Raw genomic sequence first — 19,970 nt, forward strand, 5'->3', positions numbered from 1 at the left:
AAGGGGTGTTCTTTAAACCTTTTTTAATATTTGTAATATGCTCGGCAAGACAAATTTTGAGATTCCTTTTAGTCTTGCCGATATACCATTTTTCACATGAACATCGAATGGCATAAACGATGTAGTTTGAATTACACGTAATAAATTGTTTTGGTTTGATAGTATAACTGTTCAACCTGATTTCTGTGAATTTCCTAACTCCTGACGGGCATGATTTACACATAACACAGTCTCCACAATGATGGAATCCATTGTTGCGTAGTTTATCTTTGAGGCTCGCAGACCGTCTATAGATAAATTTAGGATTCTTAGGTAAAATATTCACAAGGACGGGATCTTCAAGTAAAAGTCTCCAAATCTTTTTAAAAATATGTTCAATGGACCTATGGACACTATATTGTGTACTAAAAGCTACAGTGTCATTATTTGGTTGAGGAATAATTTTATCTGGCTTATCATTAAGTAAATCCTCTCGTGAGTGACCTGGCTTCGTCTAGGGCCTTTTCTAATAAGGTACTGTTATATCCTTTATTTAAAAATGTATTTTTCATTTTTTTTCGGCGCTAGCTTCAAAATTGGTTAGGTTTGAACAATTGCGTTTCAACCGCACAGATTGCCCTTTACCTTTAGGTACTTTTAGAGATCCATCTTTTGAGGTGATTACTGGAAGGGTTAATGTAAGAATTAGAATCTGATGGTTTTTATTAAACTGTAGTCTCAATATTATTTCCTTCATTGTAAATCCTCAAACCAAGAAAATTCGGTACTTATATGTTAGTTGGGCGCCCACTAAGCTACGCTCGCCACGCTTCGGGCTCGGTGGCTCACTACGCTCGCCACACTATATGAAATCATCCCCATGCTGACATGGATAGTGGGGGTATGAGCGTACTAACTATAGTGGGCGCCCAACTAACATATAAGTACCGAAAATTCACCTCAACTTTACTTATATTAAATGTAAGTTGAATGTTAACGCGATTCTCATTAAGCAATTCAGCCGCTGCAGCCAGACCGCTGTGTCTGAGTTCTATGCTGTTAATGCTGCGGTTTTCTTAAACCGCAGGAATTGATGCGTTATTTCTTACCTGCCTATACGAGTGTTTTTTTATGGAATAAAGAAACTTTTCTTATTGAGTCACGCACTATGGAGCACTTCCTTTTCTTCTAGATTCTCCATATATATATATACACATGTATATATCATTTTATGGATGAAGTTTATTTTGTTGTATAATTGGTTATACCCTGCTGGCCGGCGGTTTAGATCCATCGTTCGCTTTATTCCGGATCTTACGATTTAATTTGTGAGTTTACATCACTTTAAATATCCATCACTGTCCGATATCACGCTTACTACGCGAGTCCAGCGCCATCCGATATCACGCTTACTACGCGAGTCCAGCGCCATCCGATATCACGATTACTACACGAGTTCAGCGCCATCCGATATCACGATTACTACACGGTCCGGCGCCGTCCGATATATCACGATTACTACACGAGTCCGGCGCCATCAGTGTTTTTTTCCCATTGTAAGATGATGATATATGTTTATGTACCGCAGAGAGAGGCTCCGTCTGCTATGTGGATAATGTCATGTATTAGACTGGTGATAATAACGTAGCTGAATGAAGTCCTGTTCTGCAATCTCCAGGAAGAGGAGCTAGTTCCGCCACGTCCTCCGCTCCCCCGGTCCTATGACTTTTCTGATCCAGCGCCCCCACTGCCCCACTTACCGAGTGACAGCAGCTCGTCCTTGCTGTGTTATAGCAAAGGTCCCGTACACCTCCCAGAGGACAAGAGCACTCATCATGGCCAAGTGTATCAAAGAAATGGATCGTATTGTGTAAGGGACTGAATGGCCTGTGTAGTCTACATGCCCATAAGGTCATCCACGCACCGCCTGCGCTGCCATTTTGTTCTCCGTGTCCTCCTCCATATGTATGCTGCATCAATATTGTTCTCATGCTTATTATGGCCATGTATGTATTGTGTATTGGCCTTGCCGTCTGATGCCGCTCTGGATGGGGAATTGTACAAATGATGGGTCCATGAAGGTGGCTGAGGTGACTACAGGTGCCTCTATGGGTTACTGTCCCAGTGGCTGTACATAGAGTTTCCATGCAGTGATGGTAGAGCGGCTTTGGAACTTATGTTTATAGAACATGGAATGAGGTGGTCCCGTGTCTCCTAATGACTGTGCCCAAGGTGATTCCGATAAACTTTCATCCAGTGTAGGGGACAGATAAGTCCTAGGAACACTTACCACTGTTATGGGTCTATGGAACTCTCAGCCAGGGTTAGTGGCAGAACGTGGCTCTGTGAAATATCCGTCTAGTAGAGATGGGTCCATTGAATATACGTCCAATGTAGGTGCTAGAGGTGGGATCCTGGAGTATCTGTCCAACATAGGTGGTATTGTTGGGTCCATGCAATATCCATTCAGTGCAGGTAGTACAGGTGGGTCCGTGGAATATCCATTCAGTGTAGGTAGTACAGGTGGGTCCATGGAATATCCATTCAGTGCAGGTAGTACAGGTGGGTCCATGGAATATCCACTCAGTGCAGGTAGTATAGGTGGGTCCATGCAATATCCATTCAGTGTAGGTAGTACAGGTGGGTCCATGGAATATCCATTCAGTGCAGTTAGTACAGGTGGGTCCATGGAATATCCATTCAGTGCAGGTAGTACAGGTGGGTCCATGGAATATCCATTCAGTGCAGGTAGTACAGGTGGGTCCGTGGAATATCCATTCAGTGCAGTTAGTACAGGTGGGTCCGTGGAATATCCATTCAGTGCAGGTAGTACAGGTGGGTCCGTGGAATATCCATTCAGTGCAGTTAGTACAGGTGGGTCCGTGGAATATCCATTCAGTGTAGGTAGTACAGGTGCTTCCGTGGAATATCCATTCAGTGCAGTTAGTACAGGTGGGTCCGTGGAATATCCATTCAGTGCAGTTAGTACAGGTGGGTCCGTGGAATATCCATTCAGTGTAGGTAGTACAGGTGCTTCCGTGGAATATCCATTCAGTGCAGGTAGTACAGGTGGGTCCGTGCAATATCCATTCAGTGCAGGTAGTACAGGTGGGTCCGTGGAATATCCATTCAGTGCAGGTAGTACAGGTGGGTCCGTGGAATATCCATTCAGTGTAGGTAGTACAGGTGCTTCCGTGGAATATCCATTCAGTGCAGTTAGTACAGGTGGGTCCATGGAATATCCATTCAGTGCAGTTAGTACAGGTGGGTCCATGCAATATCCACTCAGTGCAGTTGGTACAGGTGGGTCCATGCAATATCCATTCAGTGCAGGTAGTACAGGTGGGTCCGTGGAATATCCATTCAGTGCAGTTAGTACAGGTGGGTCCATGGAATATCCATTCAGTGTAGGTAATACAGGTGGGTCCATGGAATATCCACTCAGTGTAGGTAGTACAGGTAGGTCCATGCAATATCCACTCAGTGCAGGTAGTACAGGTGGGTCCGTGGAATAACATTCAGTGCAGGTTGTACAGGTGGGTCCGTGGAATATCCATTCAGTGCAGTTAGTACAGGTGGGTCCGTGGAATATCCATTCAGTGTAGGTAGTACAGGTGGGTCCGTGGAATATCCATTCAGTGCAGGTAGTACAGGTGGGTCCGTGGAATATCCATTCAGTGCAGTTAGTACAGGTGGGTCCGTGGAATATCCATTCAGTGCAGTTAGTACAGGTGGGTCCATGCAATATCCACTCAGTGCAGTTAGTACAGGTGGGTCCATGGAATATCCATTCAGTGCAGGTAGTACAGGTGGGTCCATGGAATATCCATTCAGTGGAGGTAGTATAGGTGGGTCCATGCAATATCCACTCAGTGCAGTTAGTACAGGTGGGTCCATGGAATATCCATTCAGTGCAGTTAGTACAGGTGGGTCCGTGGAATATCCATTCAGTGTAGGTAGTACAGGTGGGTCCGTGGAATATCCATTCAGTGCAGTTAGTACAGGTGGGTCCATGGAATAACATTCAGTGCAGGTTAGTACAGGTGGGTCCATGGAATATCCATTCAGTGCAGGTAGTACAGGTGGGTCCATGGAATATCCATTCAGTGGAGGTAGTATAGGTGGGTCCATGCAATATCCACTCAGTGCAGATAGTACAGGTGGGTCAGTGCCGGTAGTACAGGTGGGTTCCATTCAGTGCAGGTAGTACAGGTGGGTCCATGGAATTTCCATTCAGTGCAGATAGTACAGGTGGGTCCATGGAATATCCATTCAGTGCAGTTAGTACAGGTGGGTCCGTGGAATATCCATTCAGTGCAGTTAGTACAGGTGGGTCCATGGAATAACATTCAGTGCAGGTTAGTACAGGTGGGTCCATGGAATATCCATTCAGTGCAGGTAGTACAGGTGGGTCCATGGAATATCCATTCAGTGCAGGTAGTACAGGTGGGTCCATGGAATATCCATTCAGTGTAGGTAGTACAGGTGGGTCCATGGAATATCCACTCAGTGCAGTTAGTACAGGTGGGTCCATGGAATATCCATTCAGTGCAGGTAGTATAGGTGGGTCCATGCAATATCCACTCAGTGCAGTTAGTACAGGTGGGTCCATGGAATATCCATTCAGTGCAGGTAGTATAGGTGGGTCCATGCAATATCCACTCAGTGCAGGTATTACAGGTGGGTCCGTGGAATAACATTCAGTGCAGGTTGTACAGGTGGGTCTGTGGAATATCCATTCAGTGTAGGTAGTACAGGTGGGTCCATGGAATTTCCATTCAGTGCAGGTAGTACAGGTGGGTCCATGGAATATCCATTCAGTACAGGTGGGTCCATGGAATATCCTCTCAGTGTAGGTAGTACAGGTGGGTCCATAGAATATCCCCTCAGTGGAGGTAGTACAGGTGGGTCCATGGAATATCCATTCAGTGCAGGTAGTACAGGTGGGTCCTTGGAATTTCCATTCAGTGTAGGTAGTACAGGTGGGTCCTTGGAATTTCCATTCAGTGGAGGTAGTACAGGTGGGTCCATGGAATTTCCATTCAGTGCAGGTAGTACAGGTGGGTCCATGGAATATCCATTCAGTACAGGTGGGTCCATGGAATATCCTCTCAGTGTAGGTAGTACAGGTGGGTCCATAGAATATCCCCTCAGTGGAGGTAGTACAGGTGGGTCCATGGAATATCCATTCAGTGCACGTAGTACAGGTGGGTCCATGGAATAACATTCAGTGCAGGTAGTACAGGTGGGTCCATGGAATAACGTTCAGTGCAGGAAGTACAGGTGGGTCCTTGGAATTTCCATTCAGTGCAGGTAGTACAGGTGGGTCCATGGAATAACATTCAGTGCAGTTAGTACAGGTGGGTCCTTGGAATTTCCATTCAGTGCAGGTAGTACAGGTGGCTCCATGGAATATCCTTTCAGTGCAGGTAGTACAGATTGGACCATAGAATATCCATTCAGTGCAGGTGGGTCCATGGAATTTCCATTTAGTGTAGATAGTACAGGTGGGTTCTTGGAATATCCATTCAGTGTCGGTACTACAGGTGGGTCTATGGAATTTCCATTCAGTGCAGATAGTACAGGTGGGTCCATGGAATTTCCATTCAGTGCAGATAGTACAGGTGGGTCCATGGAATAACGATTCAGTGTCAGTAGTACAGGTGGGTCCATGGAATAACCATTCAGTGCAGGTAGTACAGGTGGGTCCATGGAATATCCATTCAGTGTAGGTAGTACAGGTGGGTCCGTGGAATAACCACTCAGTGTAGGTAGTATAGGTTGGTCAGTGTCGGTAGTACAGGTGGGTCCATAGAATAACCATTCAGTGTCGGTAGTACAGGTGGGTCCATAGAATAACCATTCAGTGTCGGTAGTACAGGTGGGTCAGTGCAGGTAGTACAGGTGAGTCAGTGCAGGTAGTACAGGTGGGTCAGTGTCGGTGGTACAGGTGGGTCAGTGTAGGTGGTACAGGTGGGTCAGTGTAGGTGGTACAGGTGGGTCAGTGTCGGTGGTACAGGTGGGTCAGTGTCGGTAGTACAGGTGGGTCAGTGTCGGTAGTACAGGTGGGTCAGTGCCGGTAGTACAGGTGGGTCAGTGCCGGTAGTACAGGTGGGTCAGTGCCGGTAGTACAGGTGGGTCAGTGCCGGTAGTACAGGTGGGTTCCATTCAGTGCAGGTAGTACAGGTGGGTCCATGGAATTTCCATTCAGTGCAGATAGTACAGGTGGGTCCATGGAATATCCATTCAGTGCAGGTAGTACAGGTGGGTCAGTGCCGGTAGTACAGGTGGGTTCCATTCAGTGCAGATAGTACAGGTGGGTCCATGGAATTTCCATTCAGTGCAGATAGTACAGGTGGGTCCATGGAATATCCATTCAGTGCAGGTAGTACAGGTGGGTCCATGGAATATCCATTCAGTGGAGGTAGTATAGGTGGGTCCATGCAATATCCACTCAGTGCAGTTAGTACAGGTGGGTCCATGGAATATCCATTCAGTGCAGGTAGTATAGGTGGGTCCATGGAATATCCATTCAGTGCAGATAGTACAGGTGGGTCCATGGAATTTCCATTCAGTGCAGATAGTACAGGTGGGTCCATGGAATATCCATTCAGTACAGGTGGGTCCATGGAATATCCATTCAGTGGAGGTAGTATAGGTGGGTCCATGCAATATCCACTCAGTGCAGTTAGTACAGGTGGGTCCATGGAATATCCACTCAGTGCAGGTAGTACAGGTGGGTCCATGGAATATCCACTCAGTGCAGGTAGTACAGGTGGGTCTATGGAATATCCATTCAGTGCAGGTAGTACAGGTGGGTCCATGGAATATCCATTCAGTGCAGGTAGTACAGGTGGGTCCATGCAATATCCACTCAGTGCAGGTAGTACAGGTGGGTCCATGCAATATCCACTCAGTGTAGGTAGTACAGGTGGGTCCATGGAATATCCATTCAGTGCAGGTAGTACAGGTGGGTCCATGGAATATCCATTCAGTGCAGGTAGTACAGGTGGGTCCATGCAATATCCACTCAGTGCAGGTAGTACAGGTGGGTCCATGGAATATCCACTCAGTGCAGATAGTACAGGTGGGTCCATGGAATATCCATTCAGTGCAGGTAGTATAGGTGGGTCCATGGAATATCCATTCAGTGCAGGTAGTACAGGTGGGTCCATGGAATATCCATTCAGTGCAGGTAGTACAGGTGGGTCCATGGAATATCCATTCAGTGCAGGTAGTACAGGTGGGTCCATGGAATAACATTCAGTGCAGGTTGTACAGGTGGGTCCATGGAATATCCTCTCAGTGCAGATAGTACAGGTGGGTCCATGGAATAACATTCAGTGCAGGTTGTACAGGTGGGTCCATGGAATATCCATTCAGTGCAGGTAGTACAGGTGGGTCCATGGAATATCCACTCAGTGCAGATAGTACAGGTGGGTCCATGGAATAACATTCAGTGCAGGTTGTACAGGTGGGTCCATGGAATAACATTCAGTGCAGGTTGTACAGGTGGGTCCATGGAATATCCATTCAGTGCAGGTAGTACAGGTGGGTCCATGGAATATCCACTCAGTGCAGATAGTACAGGTGGGTCCATGGAATAACATTCAGTGCAGGTTGTACAGGTGGGTCTGTGGAATATCCATTCAGTGTAGGTAGTACAGGTGGGTCCATGGAATAACATTCAGTGCAGGTAGTACAGGTGGGTCCATGGAATATCCATTCAGTGCAGGTAGTATAGGTGGGTCCATGCAATATCCACTCAGTGCAGGTATTACAGGTGGGTCCGTGGAATAACATTCAGTGCAGGTTGTACAGGTGGGTCTGTGGAATATCCATTCAGTGTAGGTAGTACAGGTGGGTCCATGGAATATCCATTCAGTGCAGATAGTACAGGTGGGTCCATGGAATATCCTCTCAGTGCAGGTAGTACAGGTGGGTCCATGGAATATCCATTCAGTGCAGGTAGTACAGGTGGGTCCATGGAATATCCATTCAGTGCAGGTAGTACAGGTGGGTCCATGGAATATCCATTCAGTGCAGGTAGTACAGGTGGGTCCATGGAATATCCGTTCAGTGCAGGTAGTACAGGTGGGTCCATGCAATATCCTCTCAGTGCAGGTAGTACAGGTGGGTCCATGGAATATCCATTCAGTGCAGGTAGTACAGGTGGGTCCATGGAATATCCTCTCAGTGTAGGTAGTACAGGTGGGTCCATGGAGAATTTCCATTCAGTGCAGGTAGTACAGGTGGGTCCATGGAATATCCATTCAGTACAGGTGGGTCCATGGAATATCCTCTCAGTGTAGGTAGTACAGGTGGGTCCATAGAATATCCCCTTAGTGGAGGTAGTACAGGTGGGTCCATGGAATTTCCATTTAGTGTAGATAGTACAGGTGGGTTCTTGGAATATCCATTCAGTGTCGGTACTACAGGTGGGTCTATGGAATTTCCATTCAGTGCAGATAGTACATGTGGGTCCATGGAATTTCCATTCAGTGCAGATAGTACAGGTGGGTCCATGGAATAACGATTCAGTGTCAGTAGTACAGGTGGGTCCATGGAATAACCATTCAGTGCAGGTAGTACAGGTGGGTCCATGCAATATCCATTCAGTGTAGGTAGTACAGGTGGGTCCGTGGAATAACCACTCAGTGTAGGTAGTATAGGTGGGTCAGTGTCGGTAGTACAGGTGGGTCCATAGAATAACCATTCAGTGTCGGTAGTACAGGTGGGTCAGTGCAGGTAGTACAGGTGGGTCAGTGCAGGTAGTACAGGTGGGTCAGTGTCGGTGGTACAGGTGGGTCAGTGTAGGTGGTACAGGTGGGTCAGTGTAGGTGGTACAGGTGGGTCAGTGTCGGTGGTACAGGTGGGTCAGTGTCGGTAGTACAGGTGGGTCAGTGCCGGTAGTACAGGTGGGTCAGTGCCGGTAGTACAGATGGCTCAGTGCCGGTAGTACAGGTGGCTCAGTGCCGGTAGTACAGGTGGCTCAGTGCCGGTAGTACAGGTGGCTCAGTGCCGGTAGTACAGGTGGGTCAGTGTAGGTAGTACAGGTGGGTCAGTGCAGGTAGTACAGGTGGGTCAGTGCAGGTAGTACAGGTGGGTCAGTGTCGGTAGTACAGGTGGGTCAGTGTCGGTAGTACAGGTGGGTCAGTGTCGGTAGTACAGGTGGGTCAGTGTCGGTAGTACAGGTGGGTCAGTGCCGGTAGTACAGGTGGGTCAGTGCAGGTAGTACAGGTGGATCAGTGCAGGTGGGTCAGTGCCGGTAGTGCAGGTGGGTCAGTGCCGGTAGTACAGGTGGGTCAGTGCAGGTGGGTCAGTGCAGGTAGTACAGGTGGGTCAGTGCAGGTAGTACAGGTGGGTCAGTGCAGGTAGTACAGGTGGGTCAGTGCAGGTAGTACAGGTGGGTCAGTGCAGGTAGTACAGGTGGGTCAGTGCAGGTAGTACAGGTGGGTCAGTGCAGGTAGTACAGGTGGGTCAGTGCAGGTAGTACAGGTGGGTCAGTGCAGGTAGTACAGGTGGGTCAGTGCAGGTAGTACAGGTGGGTCAGTGCAGGTAGTACAGGTGGGTCAGTGCAGGTAGTACAGGTGGGTCAGTGCAGGTAGTACAGGTGGGTCAGTGCAGGTAGTACAGGTGGGTCAGTGCAGGTAGTACAGGTGGGTCAGTGTCGGTAGTACAGGTGGGTCAGTGCAGGTAGTACAGGTGGGTCAGTGCAGGTAGTACAGGTGGGTCCTAGGAATAGCCAACCAGTGCAGTATGGAACGCAGTAAGGCTTCGGGTGAAACAGGATATGTGGGAAGATTATGGCGGTGGGTGAGTATCTGGTCACAATCTCAGGCTTTATGGCTATGTAGGAAAAATACAGGTAGGTTACTGAGAAGTATTTAATTTCAACTCCCTTTTATTCCATCAAGACATTATATTGTGGGATGAACTTGGTACTGTATGTCCCCTTGAACTAAATATTATTATTATTGGTGGGTCTGTGGACTATCTGTCCAGTGTAGGCGGTAGAGATGGGCCTTTGGAATATCTGACATTGTAGGCGGTGTAGGTGGGTCAGTGTAATATCTGTCCAGTGTATGTGGTAGAGGTGGGTCTGTGGACTATCTATCCAGTGTAGGCGGTAGAGATGGGCCTTTGGAATATCTGACATTGTAGGCGGTGTAGGTGGGTCTGTGGAATATCTGTCCAGTGTAGGCGGTAGAGGTGGGTCTGTAGAATATCTGTCCAGTGTATGTGGTAGAGGTGGGTCTGTGGAATATCTGTCCAGTGTATGTGGTAGAGGTGGGTCTGTGGAATATCTGTCCAGTGTAGGCGGTAGAGGTGGGTCTGTGGAATATCTGTCCAGTGTCGGTGGTAGAGGTGGGTCTGTGGAATATCTGTCCAGTGTCGGTGGTAGAGGTGGGTCTGTGGAATATCTGTCCAGTGTAGGCGGTAGAGGTGGGTCTGTGGAATATCTGTCCAGTGTCGGTGGTAGAGGTGGGTCTGTGGAATATCTGTCCAGTGTCGGTGGTAGAGGTGGGTCTGTGGAATATCTGTCCAGTGTATGTGGTAGAGGTGGGTCTGTGGAATATCTGTCCAGTGTAGGTGGTAGAGGTGGGTCAGTGGAATATCTATCCAGTGTAGGCGGTAGAGGTGGATCTGTGGAATATCTGTCCAGTGTAGGTGGTAGAGATGGGTCTGTGGAATATCTGTCCAGTGTAGGTGGTAGAGATGGGTCAGTGGGAATATCTGTCCAGTGTAGGTGGTAGAGATGGGTCAGTGGGAATATCTGTCCAGTGTAGGTGGTAGAGATGGGTCAGTGGGAATATCTGTCCAGTGTAGGTGGTAGAGATGGGTCAGTGGGAATATCTGTCCAGTGTAGGTGGTAGAGGTGGGTCTGTGGAATATCTGTCCAGTGTATGTGGTAGAGGTGGGTCAGTGGAATATCTATCCAGTGTAGGCGGTAGAGGTGGATCTGTGGAATATCTGTCCAGTGTAGGTGGTAGAGATGGGTCAGTGGGAATATCTGTCCAGTGTATGTGGTAGAGGTGGGTCTGTGGAATATCTGTCCAATGTAGGTGGTAGAGATGGGTCAGTGGGAATATCTGTCCAGTGTAGGTGGTAGAGATGGGTCAGTGGGAATATCTGTCCAGTGTATGTGGTAGAGGTGGGTCTGTGGAATATCTGTCCAGTGTAGGTGGTAGAGATGGGTCAGTGGGAATATCTGTCCAGTGTAGGTGGTAGAGATGGGTCAGTGGGAATATCTGTCCAGTGTAGGTGGTAGAGGTGGGTCAGTGGAATATCTATCCAGTGTAGGCGGTAGAGGTGGATCTGTGGAATATCTGTCCAGTGTAGGTGGTAGAGATGGGTCTGTGGAATATCTGTCCAGTGTAGGTGGTAGAGATGGGTCAGTGGGAATATCTGTCCAGTGTAGGTGGTAGAGATGGGTCAGTGGGAATATCTGTCCAGTGTAGGTGGTAGAGATGGGTCAGTGGGAATATCTGTCCAGTGTAGGTGGTAGAGATGGGTCAGTGGGAATATCTGTCCAGTGTAGGTGGTAGAGGTGGGTCTGTGGAATATCTGTCCAGTGTATGTGGTAGAGGTGGGTCAGTGGAATATCTATCCAGTGTAGGCGGTAGAGGTGGATCTGTGGAATATCTGTCCAGTGTAGGTGGTAGAGATGGGTCAGTGGGAATATCTGTCCAGTGTATGTGGTAGAGGTGGGTCTGTGGAATATCTGTCCAATGTAGGTGGTAGAGATGGGTCAGTGGGAATATCTGTCCAGTGTAGGTGGTAGAGATGGGTCAGTGGGAATATCTGTCCAGTGTATGTGGTAGAGGTGGGTCTGTGGAATATCTGTCCAGTGTAGGTGGTAGAGATGGGTCAGTGGGAATATCTGTCCAGTGTAGGTGGTAGAGATGGGTCAGTGGGAATATCTGTCCAGTGTAGGTGGTAGAGGTGGGTCTGTGGAATATCTGTCCAGTGTATGTGGTAGAGGTGGGTCTGTGGAATATCTGTCCAGTGTAGGTGGTAGAGGTGGGTCTGTGGAATATCTGTCCAGTGTAGGTGGTAGAGATGGGTCAGTGGGAATATCTGTCCAGTGTAGGTGGTAGAGATGGGTCAGTGGGAATATCTGTCCAGTGTAGGTGGTAGAGGTGGGTCTGTGGAATATCTGTCCAGTGTATGTGGTAGAGGTGGCTTTTTGTGATCTCTTGCTTATCTATATTCAATATCATCATTTGCATCATATTTTTGTCTCTCGCTTCCATCCCCCCCCCCCCCCCCCCCCCCCCATCTGAGGCTCGATGTATGAAGTTACTCAGCTGCCATTTTGTTCCAGGGGCCAGATTACAGATTGTACAAAAGTGAGCCTGAGCTGACAACTGTGGCAGAAGTGGACGAGTCCAATGGAGATGACAAGACTGACCTAACGATGAACATAGAGGCTGCCACTAATAAAGGTTCAGTGGTTCCTCATATTCTGAGAATTATATAGAATAGGATTGGCTTGTATAAAACCCCACATCCATAATTACTTCTTATTTACTTTGGGTTGCTGGGACAGAAGTAGAAAGGGTGAAGGAATGAGAGGGGGGATGGGGTAAGGGGGGATAGAATGAGAGGGTGGGACGCAGTAATGGGAAATAGAATGAGAGGGGGACGCGGTAAGGGCGATAGAATGAGAGGGGGACGCGGTAAGGGCGATAGAATGAGAGGGGGAATGTGCTAGGGGAAATAGAATGAGAGGGGGACGCGGTAAGGGGAAATAGAATGAGAGGGGGACGCGGTAAGGCAGATAATATAAGAGGGTGGGACGCGGTAAGGCAGATAGTATAAGAGGGTGGGACGCGGTAAGGCAGATAGTATAAGAGGGTGGGACGCGGTAAGGCAGATAGTATAAGTGGGTGGGACGCGGTAAGGCAGATAGTATAAGAGGGTGGGACGCGGTAAGGCAGATAGTATAAGAGGGTGGGGCGTGGTAAGGGCAATAGAATAAGAGGGTGGGACATGGTAAGGGGTAATATAATAAGAGGGGGGACATGGTAAGGGGGAATAGGTTGAGTAAGGGGGGTTTGTATAAGAGGCTGGCATGCGGTAAGAGCAATAGAATGAGAGGGGACATGGTAGAGGTGGTAGAATGAGAGGGTGGGACGCGGTAAGGGCGGTAGAATGAGAGGGTGGGACGCGGTAAGGGCGGTAGAATGAGAGGGTGGGACGCGGTAAGGGCGGTAGAATGAGAGGGTGGGACGCGGTAAGGGCGGTATAATTAGAGGGTGGGACGCGGTAAGGGCCGTAGAATGAGAGGGTGGGACGCGGTAAGGGCGGTAGAATGAGAGGGTGGGACGCGGTAAGGGCGGTATAATTAGAGGGTGGGACGCGGTAAGGGCGGTAGAATGAGAGGGTGGGACGCGGTAAGGGCGGTAGAATGAGAGGGTGGGACGTGGTAAGGGCGGTAGAATGAGAGGGGGACGCGGTAAGGGCGATAGAATGAGAGGGGGACGCGGTAAGGGCGATAGAATGAGAGGGGGAATGTGCTAGGGGAAATAGAATGAGAGGGGGAATGTGCTAGGGGAAATAGAATGAGAGGGGGACGCGGTAAGGGGAAATAGAATGAGAGGGGGACGCGGTAAGGCAGATAATATAAGAGGGTGGGACGCGGTAAGGCAGATAGTATAAGAGGGTGGGACGCGGTAAGGCAGATAGTATAAGAGGGTGGGACGCGGTAAGGCAGATGGTAAAGAGGGTGGGACGCGGTAAGGCAGATAGTATAAGAGGGTGGGGCGTGGTAAGGGCAATAGAATAAGAGGGTGGGACATGGTAAGGGGCAATATAATAAGAGGGGGGACATGGTATGGGGGAATAGGTTGAGAAAGGGGGACGCGGTAAGGGGGGTTTGTATAAGAGGGTGGCATGCGGTAAGAGCAATAGAATGAGAGTGGACATGGTAGAGGTGGTAGAATGAGAGGGTGGGACACGGTAAGGGCGGTAGAATGAGAGGGTGGGACGCGGTAAGGGCGGTAGAATGAGAGGGTGGGACGCGGTAAGGGCGGTAGAATGAGAGGGTGGGACGCGGTAAGGGCGGTAGAATGAGAGGGTGGGACGCGGTAAGGGCGGTAGAATGAGAGGGTGGGACGCGGTAAGGGCGGTAGAATGAGAGGGTGGGACGCGGTAAGGGTGGTAGAATGAGAGGGTGGGACACAGTAAGGGCGGTAGAATGAGAGGGTGGGACACAGTAAGGGCGGTAGAATCAGAGGAGGGGTGCGATTAAGGGGGATAGAATGAGGGGGGACACGGTAGGCACGATAGAATGAGAGGGGGACACAGTAAGGGCGGTAGAATGAGAGGGGGGACACAGTAATGGCAGCAGAATGAGAGGGTGGGACACAGTAAGGGCGGTAGAATGAGAGGAGGGACGCGATAGGAGCAATAGAATGGGGGGGGGGGTAAGGCCCTGGGTGATGACACAGGATATGTGGGAAGTGTATGACTGGGATCTGGTCAGGATCCCCGGAGTTACTGCTGTGTAGGACAAGTACAGGTAGATTGATAAGAAGCTGTAATGTAACTTAATATACCCACAATATTGCGGGATGTACTTGGGGTATTGTATGTCCTCCTGAACTGTCATTGTCATTATGTTTAGGCTCACACTTCCCTGTGGGAGTTGTCCCACCAAGAACAAAGTCACCCCCTCTAGAATCCACTACAATAGCATCTTATGTCACCTTACGGAAGAACAAGAGACTGGACACCAGATCGGTAAGTACATTAAATCTTATATACTCCTAGTGTGTCCCCTCTGAGGCTGGGGGGGGGGGGGGGGTGTGCACTGTTCCCTCTGTGCTCGGGGGTGGGTCTGTCCTGTCCCCTCTAAAGCTGTGTAATATATCGCTCAGTGTCTGCCAGGGATGGTCGCTGATGACTCTGCAAGGGGAGCCGCAGAGGGAAACAGCTGATCGCAGGAACAAGCTCCTGGGAACAGCGACCATTAGGAGGCCGAACACGGGACAGCGCACCCGGCATTTTATCACTGCAGCACAAACAAATCACTGGCAATATGGTCGCTCAGCGTGTGTTCACAGCTTTATTTGGGGGGGTTCCTGTCCCCTCTCAGCTCGGGGGGTACTGTCCTGCCCCCTCTCCCTGAGCTCGAGAAGGGTGGGGGTACTGTCCTGCCCCCTCTGAGTTCTGGAGGGGGGTGGAGGCTACTGTCCACTCTGGGGGGGGAGGGGACTGTATATATAGGTCTTTGTGTCACCGCTGTGGATGTGACTGTTCCCTGCTCCTTTCTCTCCTGTTCCCTGGCTGTAAGGAGAGGCCGCGGAGTGCAGTGGAGCATCTGTGTATAGCAGAGAGCCCCCGGCCGCGCATGTCGCTGAGCGAGCAGCTGGAGAGGATGCGTAGACATCAGGCCGCTTGTCTCAAAGAGAAGAAAAAGGGCTTCAGTATACCGCTGTTTTCTGACCAGTCTCCATCACAGAGCCCTTCCCTTACTAGGGAGAACTCTGTACAACACCCACAGGTACTTACCTGCACCGTACTTACCAGCACCGTACTTACTGCTGTGCCACCTGCACCGTACTTACCTGCACCGTACTTACTGCTGCGCCACCTGCACTGTACTTACCTGCACCGTACTTACTGCTGCGCCACCTGCACCGTACTTACCTGCACCGTACTTACTGCTGCGCCACCTGCACCGTACTTACCTGCACCGTACTTACTGCTGCGCCACCTGCACCGTACTTACCTGCACCGTACTTACTGCTGCGCCACCTGCACCGTACTTACCTGCACCGTACTTACTGCTGCGCCACCTGCACCGTACTTACTGCTGCGCCACCTGCACCGTACTTACTGCTGCGCCACCTGCACCGTACTTACTGCTGCGCCACCTGCACCGTACTTACTGCTGCGCCACCTGCACCGTACTTACTGCTGCGCCACCTGCACCGTACTTACCTGCACCTTACTTACTGCTGCGCCACCTGCACCGTACTTACCTGCACTGTACTTACTGCTGCGCCACCTGCACCGTACTTACCTGCACTGTACTTACTGCTGCGCCACCTGCACCGTACTTACCTGCACCGTACTTACTGCTGCGCCACCTGCACTGTACTTACCTGCACCGTACTTACTGCTGCGCCACCTGCACCGTACTTACTGCTGCGCCACCTGCACCGTACTTACTGCTGCGCCACCTGCACCGTACTTACTGCTGCGCCACCTGCACCGTACTTACTGCTGCGCCACCTGCACCGTACTTACTGCTGCGCCACCTGCACCGTACTTACTGCTGCGCCACCTGCACCGTACTTACTGCTGCGCCACCTGCACCGTACTTACTGCTGCGCCACCTGCACCGTACTTACTGCTGCGCCACCTGCACCGTACTTACTGCTGCGCCACCTGCACTGTACTTACTGCTGCGCCACCTGCACCGTACTTACCTGCACCGTACTTACCTGCACCGTACTTACTGCTGCGCCACCTGCACCGTACTTACCTGCACCGTACTTACTGCTGCGCCACCTGCACCGTACTTACCTGCACCGTACTTACTGCTGCGCCACCTGCACCGTACTTACCTGCACCGTACTTACTGCTGCGCCACCTGCACCGTACTTACCTGCACCGTACTTACTGCTGCGCCACCTGCACCGTACTTACTGCTGCGCCACCTGCACCGTACTTACTGCTGCGCCACCTGCACCGTACTTACTGCTGCGCCACCTGCACCGTACTTACTGCTGCGCCACCTGCACCGTACTTACTGCTGCGCCACCTGCACCGTACTTACTGCTGCGCCACCTGCACCGTACTTACCTGCACCGTACTTACTGCTGTGCCACCTGCACCGTACTTACTGCTGCGCCACCTGCACCGTACTTACCTGCACCGTACTTACTGCTGCGCCACCTGCACCATACTTACTGCTGCACCACCTGCTGTGTACTGGACTGTATGGGGGGTGGGGGGTGTGACGCATAGAACTGGACCGTAGGGGGAGATGTATAGGACTGTAGGGGGGTGACGTGTACGATATGAAACCCTTTGGGAAATGCACAATCTGTTAGGACCGCTTGTCTGGATTCTGTGCTTACCTAGTTACACCTGTTCTTCCACGTCCTGACACCTCTGCCATTCGCCCCCGCACTCCCAATGACATATCAGATGTAATGTTAGTCTGTTACTTTCAGCTTCCGAAAAAGGAGGAAAAGGTTTCTGGTGATATTAAAGACACTGAGAATGCTGTGCAAGAAGGCAGCAGTGATACACCAGGTCCAGATACCATTACACGGAGGGAGGTGGCTGGAGGCGGTGATCAGGAGGTGAGCAGTGGAGGAGTCCTCAATGATAAGGTGTGTGTGGGGGGGCATCCAGTGGTTAATGATAAGGTGGGGAGGGCATCCAGTGATTAAAGTGTGTGTGTGTGGGGGGGGGGGGGCGCGTATCCAGTGATTAATGATAAGATGTGGGGGGGGGGGCATCTTCAGTAATTAATATTGAGATAATTTTTGTGGAGGAATCTCCTGTGATAAGTAGGTGGTTATTGGAGGAATCTCCTGTGATCAGTGATAATAGGTGGTTATTGGAGGAATCTCTGGCGATCAGTGATAAGTAGGTGGTTATTGGAGGAATCTCTAGTGACCAGTGATAAGTAGGTGGTTATTGGAGGAATCTCTGGTGATCAGTGATAATAGGTGGTTATTGGAGGAATCTCCTGTGATCAGTGATAATAGGTGGTTATTGGAGGAATCTCTGGTGATCAGTGATAATAGGTGGTTATTGGAGGAATCTCCTGTGATCAGTGATAAGTAGGTGGTTATTGGAGGAATCTCCTGTGATCAGTGATAATAGGTGGTTATTGGAGGAATCTCCTGTGATCAGTGATAATAGGTGGTTATTGGGGGAATCTCCTGTGATCAGTGATAATAGGTGGTTATTGGAGGAATCTCTGGTGATCAGTGATAAGTAGGTGGTTATTGGAGGAATCTCCTGTGATCAGTGATAATAGGTGGTTATTGGAGGAATCTCCTGTGATCAGTGATAAGTAGGTGGTTATTGGAGGAATCTCTGGTGATCAGTGATAATAGGTGGTTATTGGAGGAATCTCTGGTGATCAGTGATAATAGGTGGTTATTGGAGGCATTTCTGGTGATCAGTGATAATAGGTGGTTATTGGAGGAATCTCTGGTGATCAGTGATAAGTAGGTGGTTATTGGAGGAATCTCCTGTGATCAGTGATAATAGGTGGTTATTGGAGGAATCTCTGGTGATCAGTGATAATAGGTGGTTATTGGAGGAATCTCCTGTGATCAGTGATAATAGGTGGTTATTGGAGGAATCTCCTGTGATCAGTGATAATAGGTGGTTATTGGAGGAATCTCTGGTGATCAGTGATAAGTAGGTGGTTATTGGAGGAATCTCTGGTGATCAGTGATAATAGGTGGTTATTGGAGGAATCTCTGGTGATCAGTGATAATAGGTGGTTATTGGAGGAATCTCTGGTGATCAGTGATAATAGGTGGTTATTGGAGGAATCTCTGGTGATCAGTGATAATAGGTGGTTATTGGAGGAATTTCTGGTGATCAGTGATAATAGGTGGTTATTGGAGGAATCTCCTGTGATCAGTGATAATAGGTGGTTATTGGAGGAATCTCTGGTGATCAGTGATAATATGTGGTTATTGGAGGAATCTCCTGTGATCAGTGATAATAGGTGGTTATTGGAGGAATCTCTGGTGATCAGTGATAATAGGTGGTTATTGGAGGAATCTCTGGTGATCAGTGATAAGTAGGTGTTATTGGAGGAATCTCCGTGATCAGTGATAATAGGTGGTTATTGGAGGAATCTCTGGTGATCAGTGATAATAGGTGGTTATTGGAGGAATCTCTGGTGATCAGTGATAATAGGTGGTTATTGGAGGAATCTCTGGTGATCAGTGATAATAGGTGGTTATTGGAGGAATCTCTGGTGATCAGTGATAAGTAGGTGGTTATTGGAGGAATCTCTGGTGATCAGTGATAATAGGTGGTTATTGGAGGAATCTCTGGTGATCAGTGATAATAGGTGGTTATTGGAGGAATCTCTGGTGATCAGTGATAATAGGTGGTTATTGGAGGAATCTCCTGTGATCAGTGATAATAGGTGGTTATTGGAGGAATCTCTGGTGATCAGTGATAATAGGTGGTTATTGGAGGAATCTCCTGGTGATCAGTGATAATAGGTGGTTATTGGAGGAATCTCTGGTGATCAGTGATAATAGGTGGTTATTGGAGGAATCTCTGGTGATCAGTGATAATAGGTGGTTATTGGAGGAATCTCCTGTGATCAGTGATAATAGGTGGTTATTGGAGGAATCTCTGGTGATCAGTGATAATAGGTGGTTATTGGAGGAATCTCCTGTGATCAGTGATAATAGGTGGTTATTGGAGGAATCTCCTGTGATCAGTGATAATAGGTGGTTATTGGAGGAATCTCCTGGTGATCAGTGATAATAGGTGGTTATTGGAGGAATCTCTGTGATCAGTGATAATAGGTGGTTATTGGAGGAATCTCTGGTGATCAGTGATAATAGGTGGTTATTGGAGGAATCTCCTGTGATCAGTGATAATAGGTGGTTATTGGAGGAATCTCCTGTGATCAGTGATAATAGGTGGTTATTGGAGGAATCTCCTGTGATCAGTGATAATAGGTGGTTATTGGAGGAATCTCCTGTGATCAGTGATAATAGGTGGTTATTGGAGGAATCTCCTGTGATCAGTGATAATAGGTGGTTATTGGAGGAATCTCTGGTGATCAGTGATAATAGGTGTTATTGGAGGAATCTCCTGTGATCAGTGATAATAGGTGGTTATTATGGAGGAATCTCCTGTGATCAGTGATAATAGGTGGTTATTGGAGGAATCTCTGGTGATCAGTGATAATAGGTGGTTATTGGAGGAATCTCTGGTGATCAATGTAAAGGATAAGGGTTGTAGTGGGATGGTGATTT

The 19,970-nt window shown here is 49.1% G+C and overlaps 1 protein-coding gene across 9 annotated transcripts in view; it reads left to right on the forward strand.

Annotated features, from left to right (window-relative positions):
* The window catches only part of PLEKHA5 (pleckstrin homology domain containing A5), a 120,836-nt gene that overhangs the window by 85,947 nt on the left and 14,919 nt on the right, over positions 1–19,970 (forward strand). For 6 of the 9 annotated variants that reach the window (XM_083180728.1, XM_083180730.1, XM_083180732.1 and 3 more), the window contains 5 exons: positions 1,658–1,849; positions 12,308–12,428; positions 14,612–14,727; positions 15,281–15,490; positions 17,172–17,333. In XM_083180728.1, the coding sequence (XP_083036854.1) occupies positions 1,658–1,849; positions 12,308–12,428; positions 14,612–14,727; positions 15,281–15,490; positions 17,172–17,333 (801 nt within the window). Of the gene's footprint in view, positions 1–1,657; positions 1,850–12,307; positions 12,429–14,611; positions 14,728–15,280; positions 15,491–17,171; positions 17,334–19,970 lie in introns of those variants that run through there. The other 3 variants (XM_083180729.1, XM_083180733.1, XR_014473287.1) reach the window with 3 other exon arrangements.

This window comes from Crinia signifera, chromosome 4 (assembly GCF_055691185.1).
Source record: "Crinia signifera chromosome 4, ASM5569118v1, whole genome shotgun sequence".
In the NCBI taxonomy this organism is placed as follows: domain Eukaryota; kingdom Metazoa; phylum Chordata; class Amphibia; order Anura; family Myobatrachidae; genus Crinia; species Crinia signifera.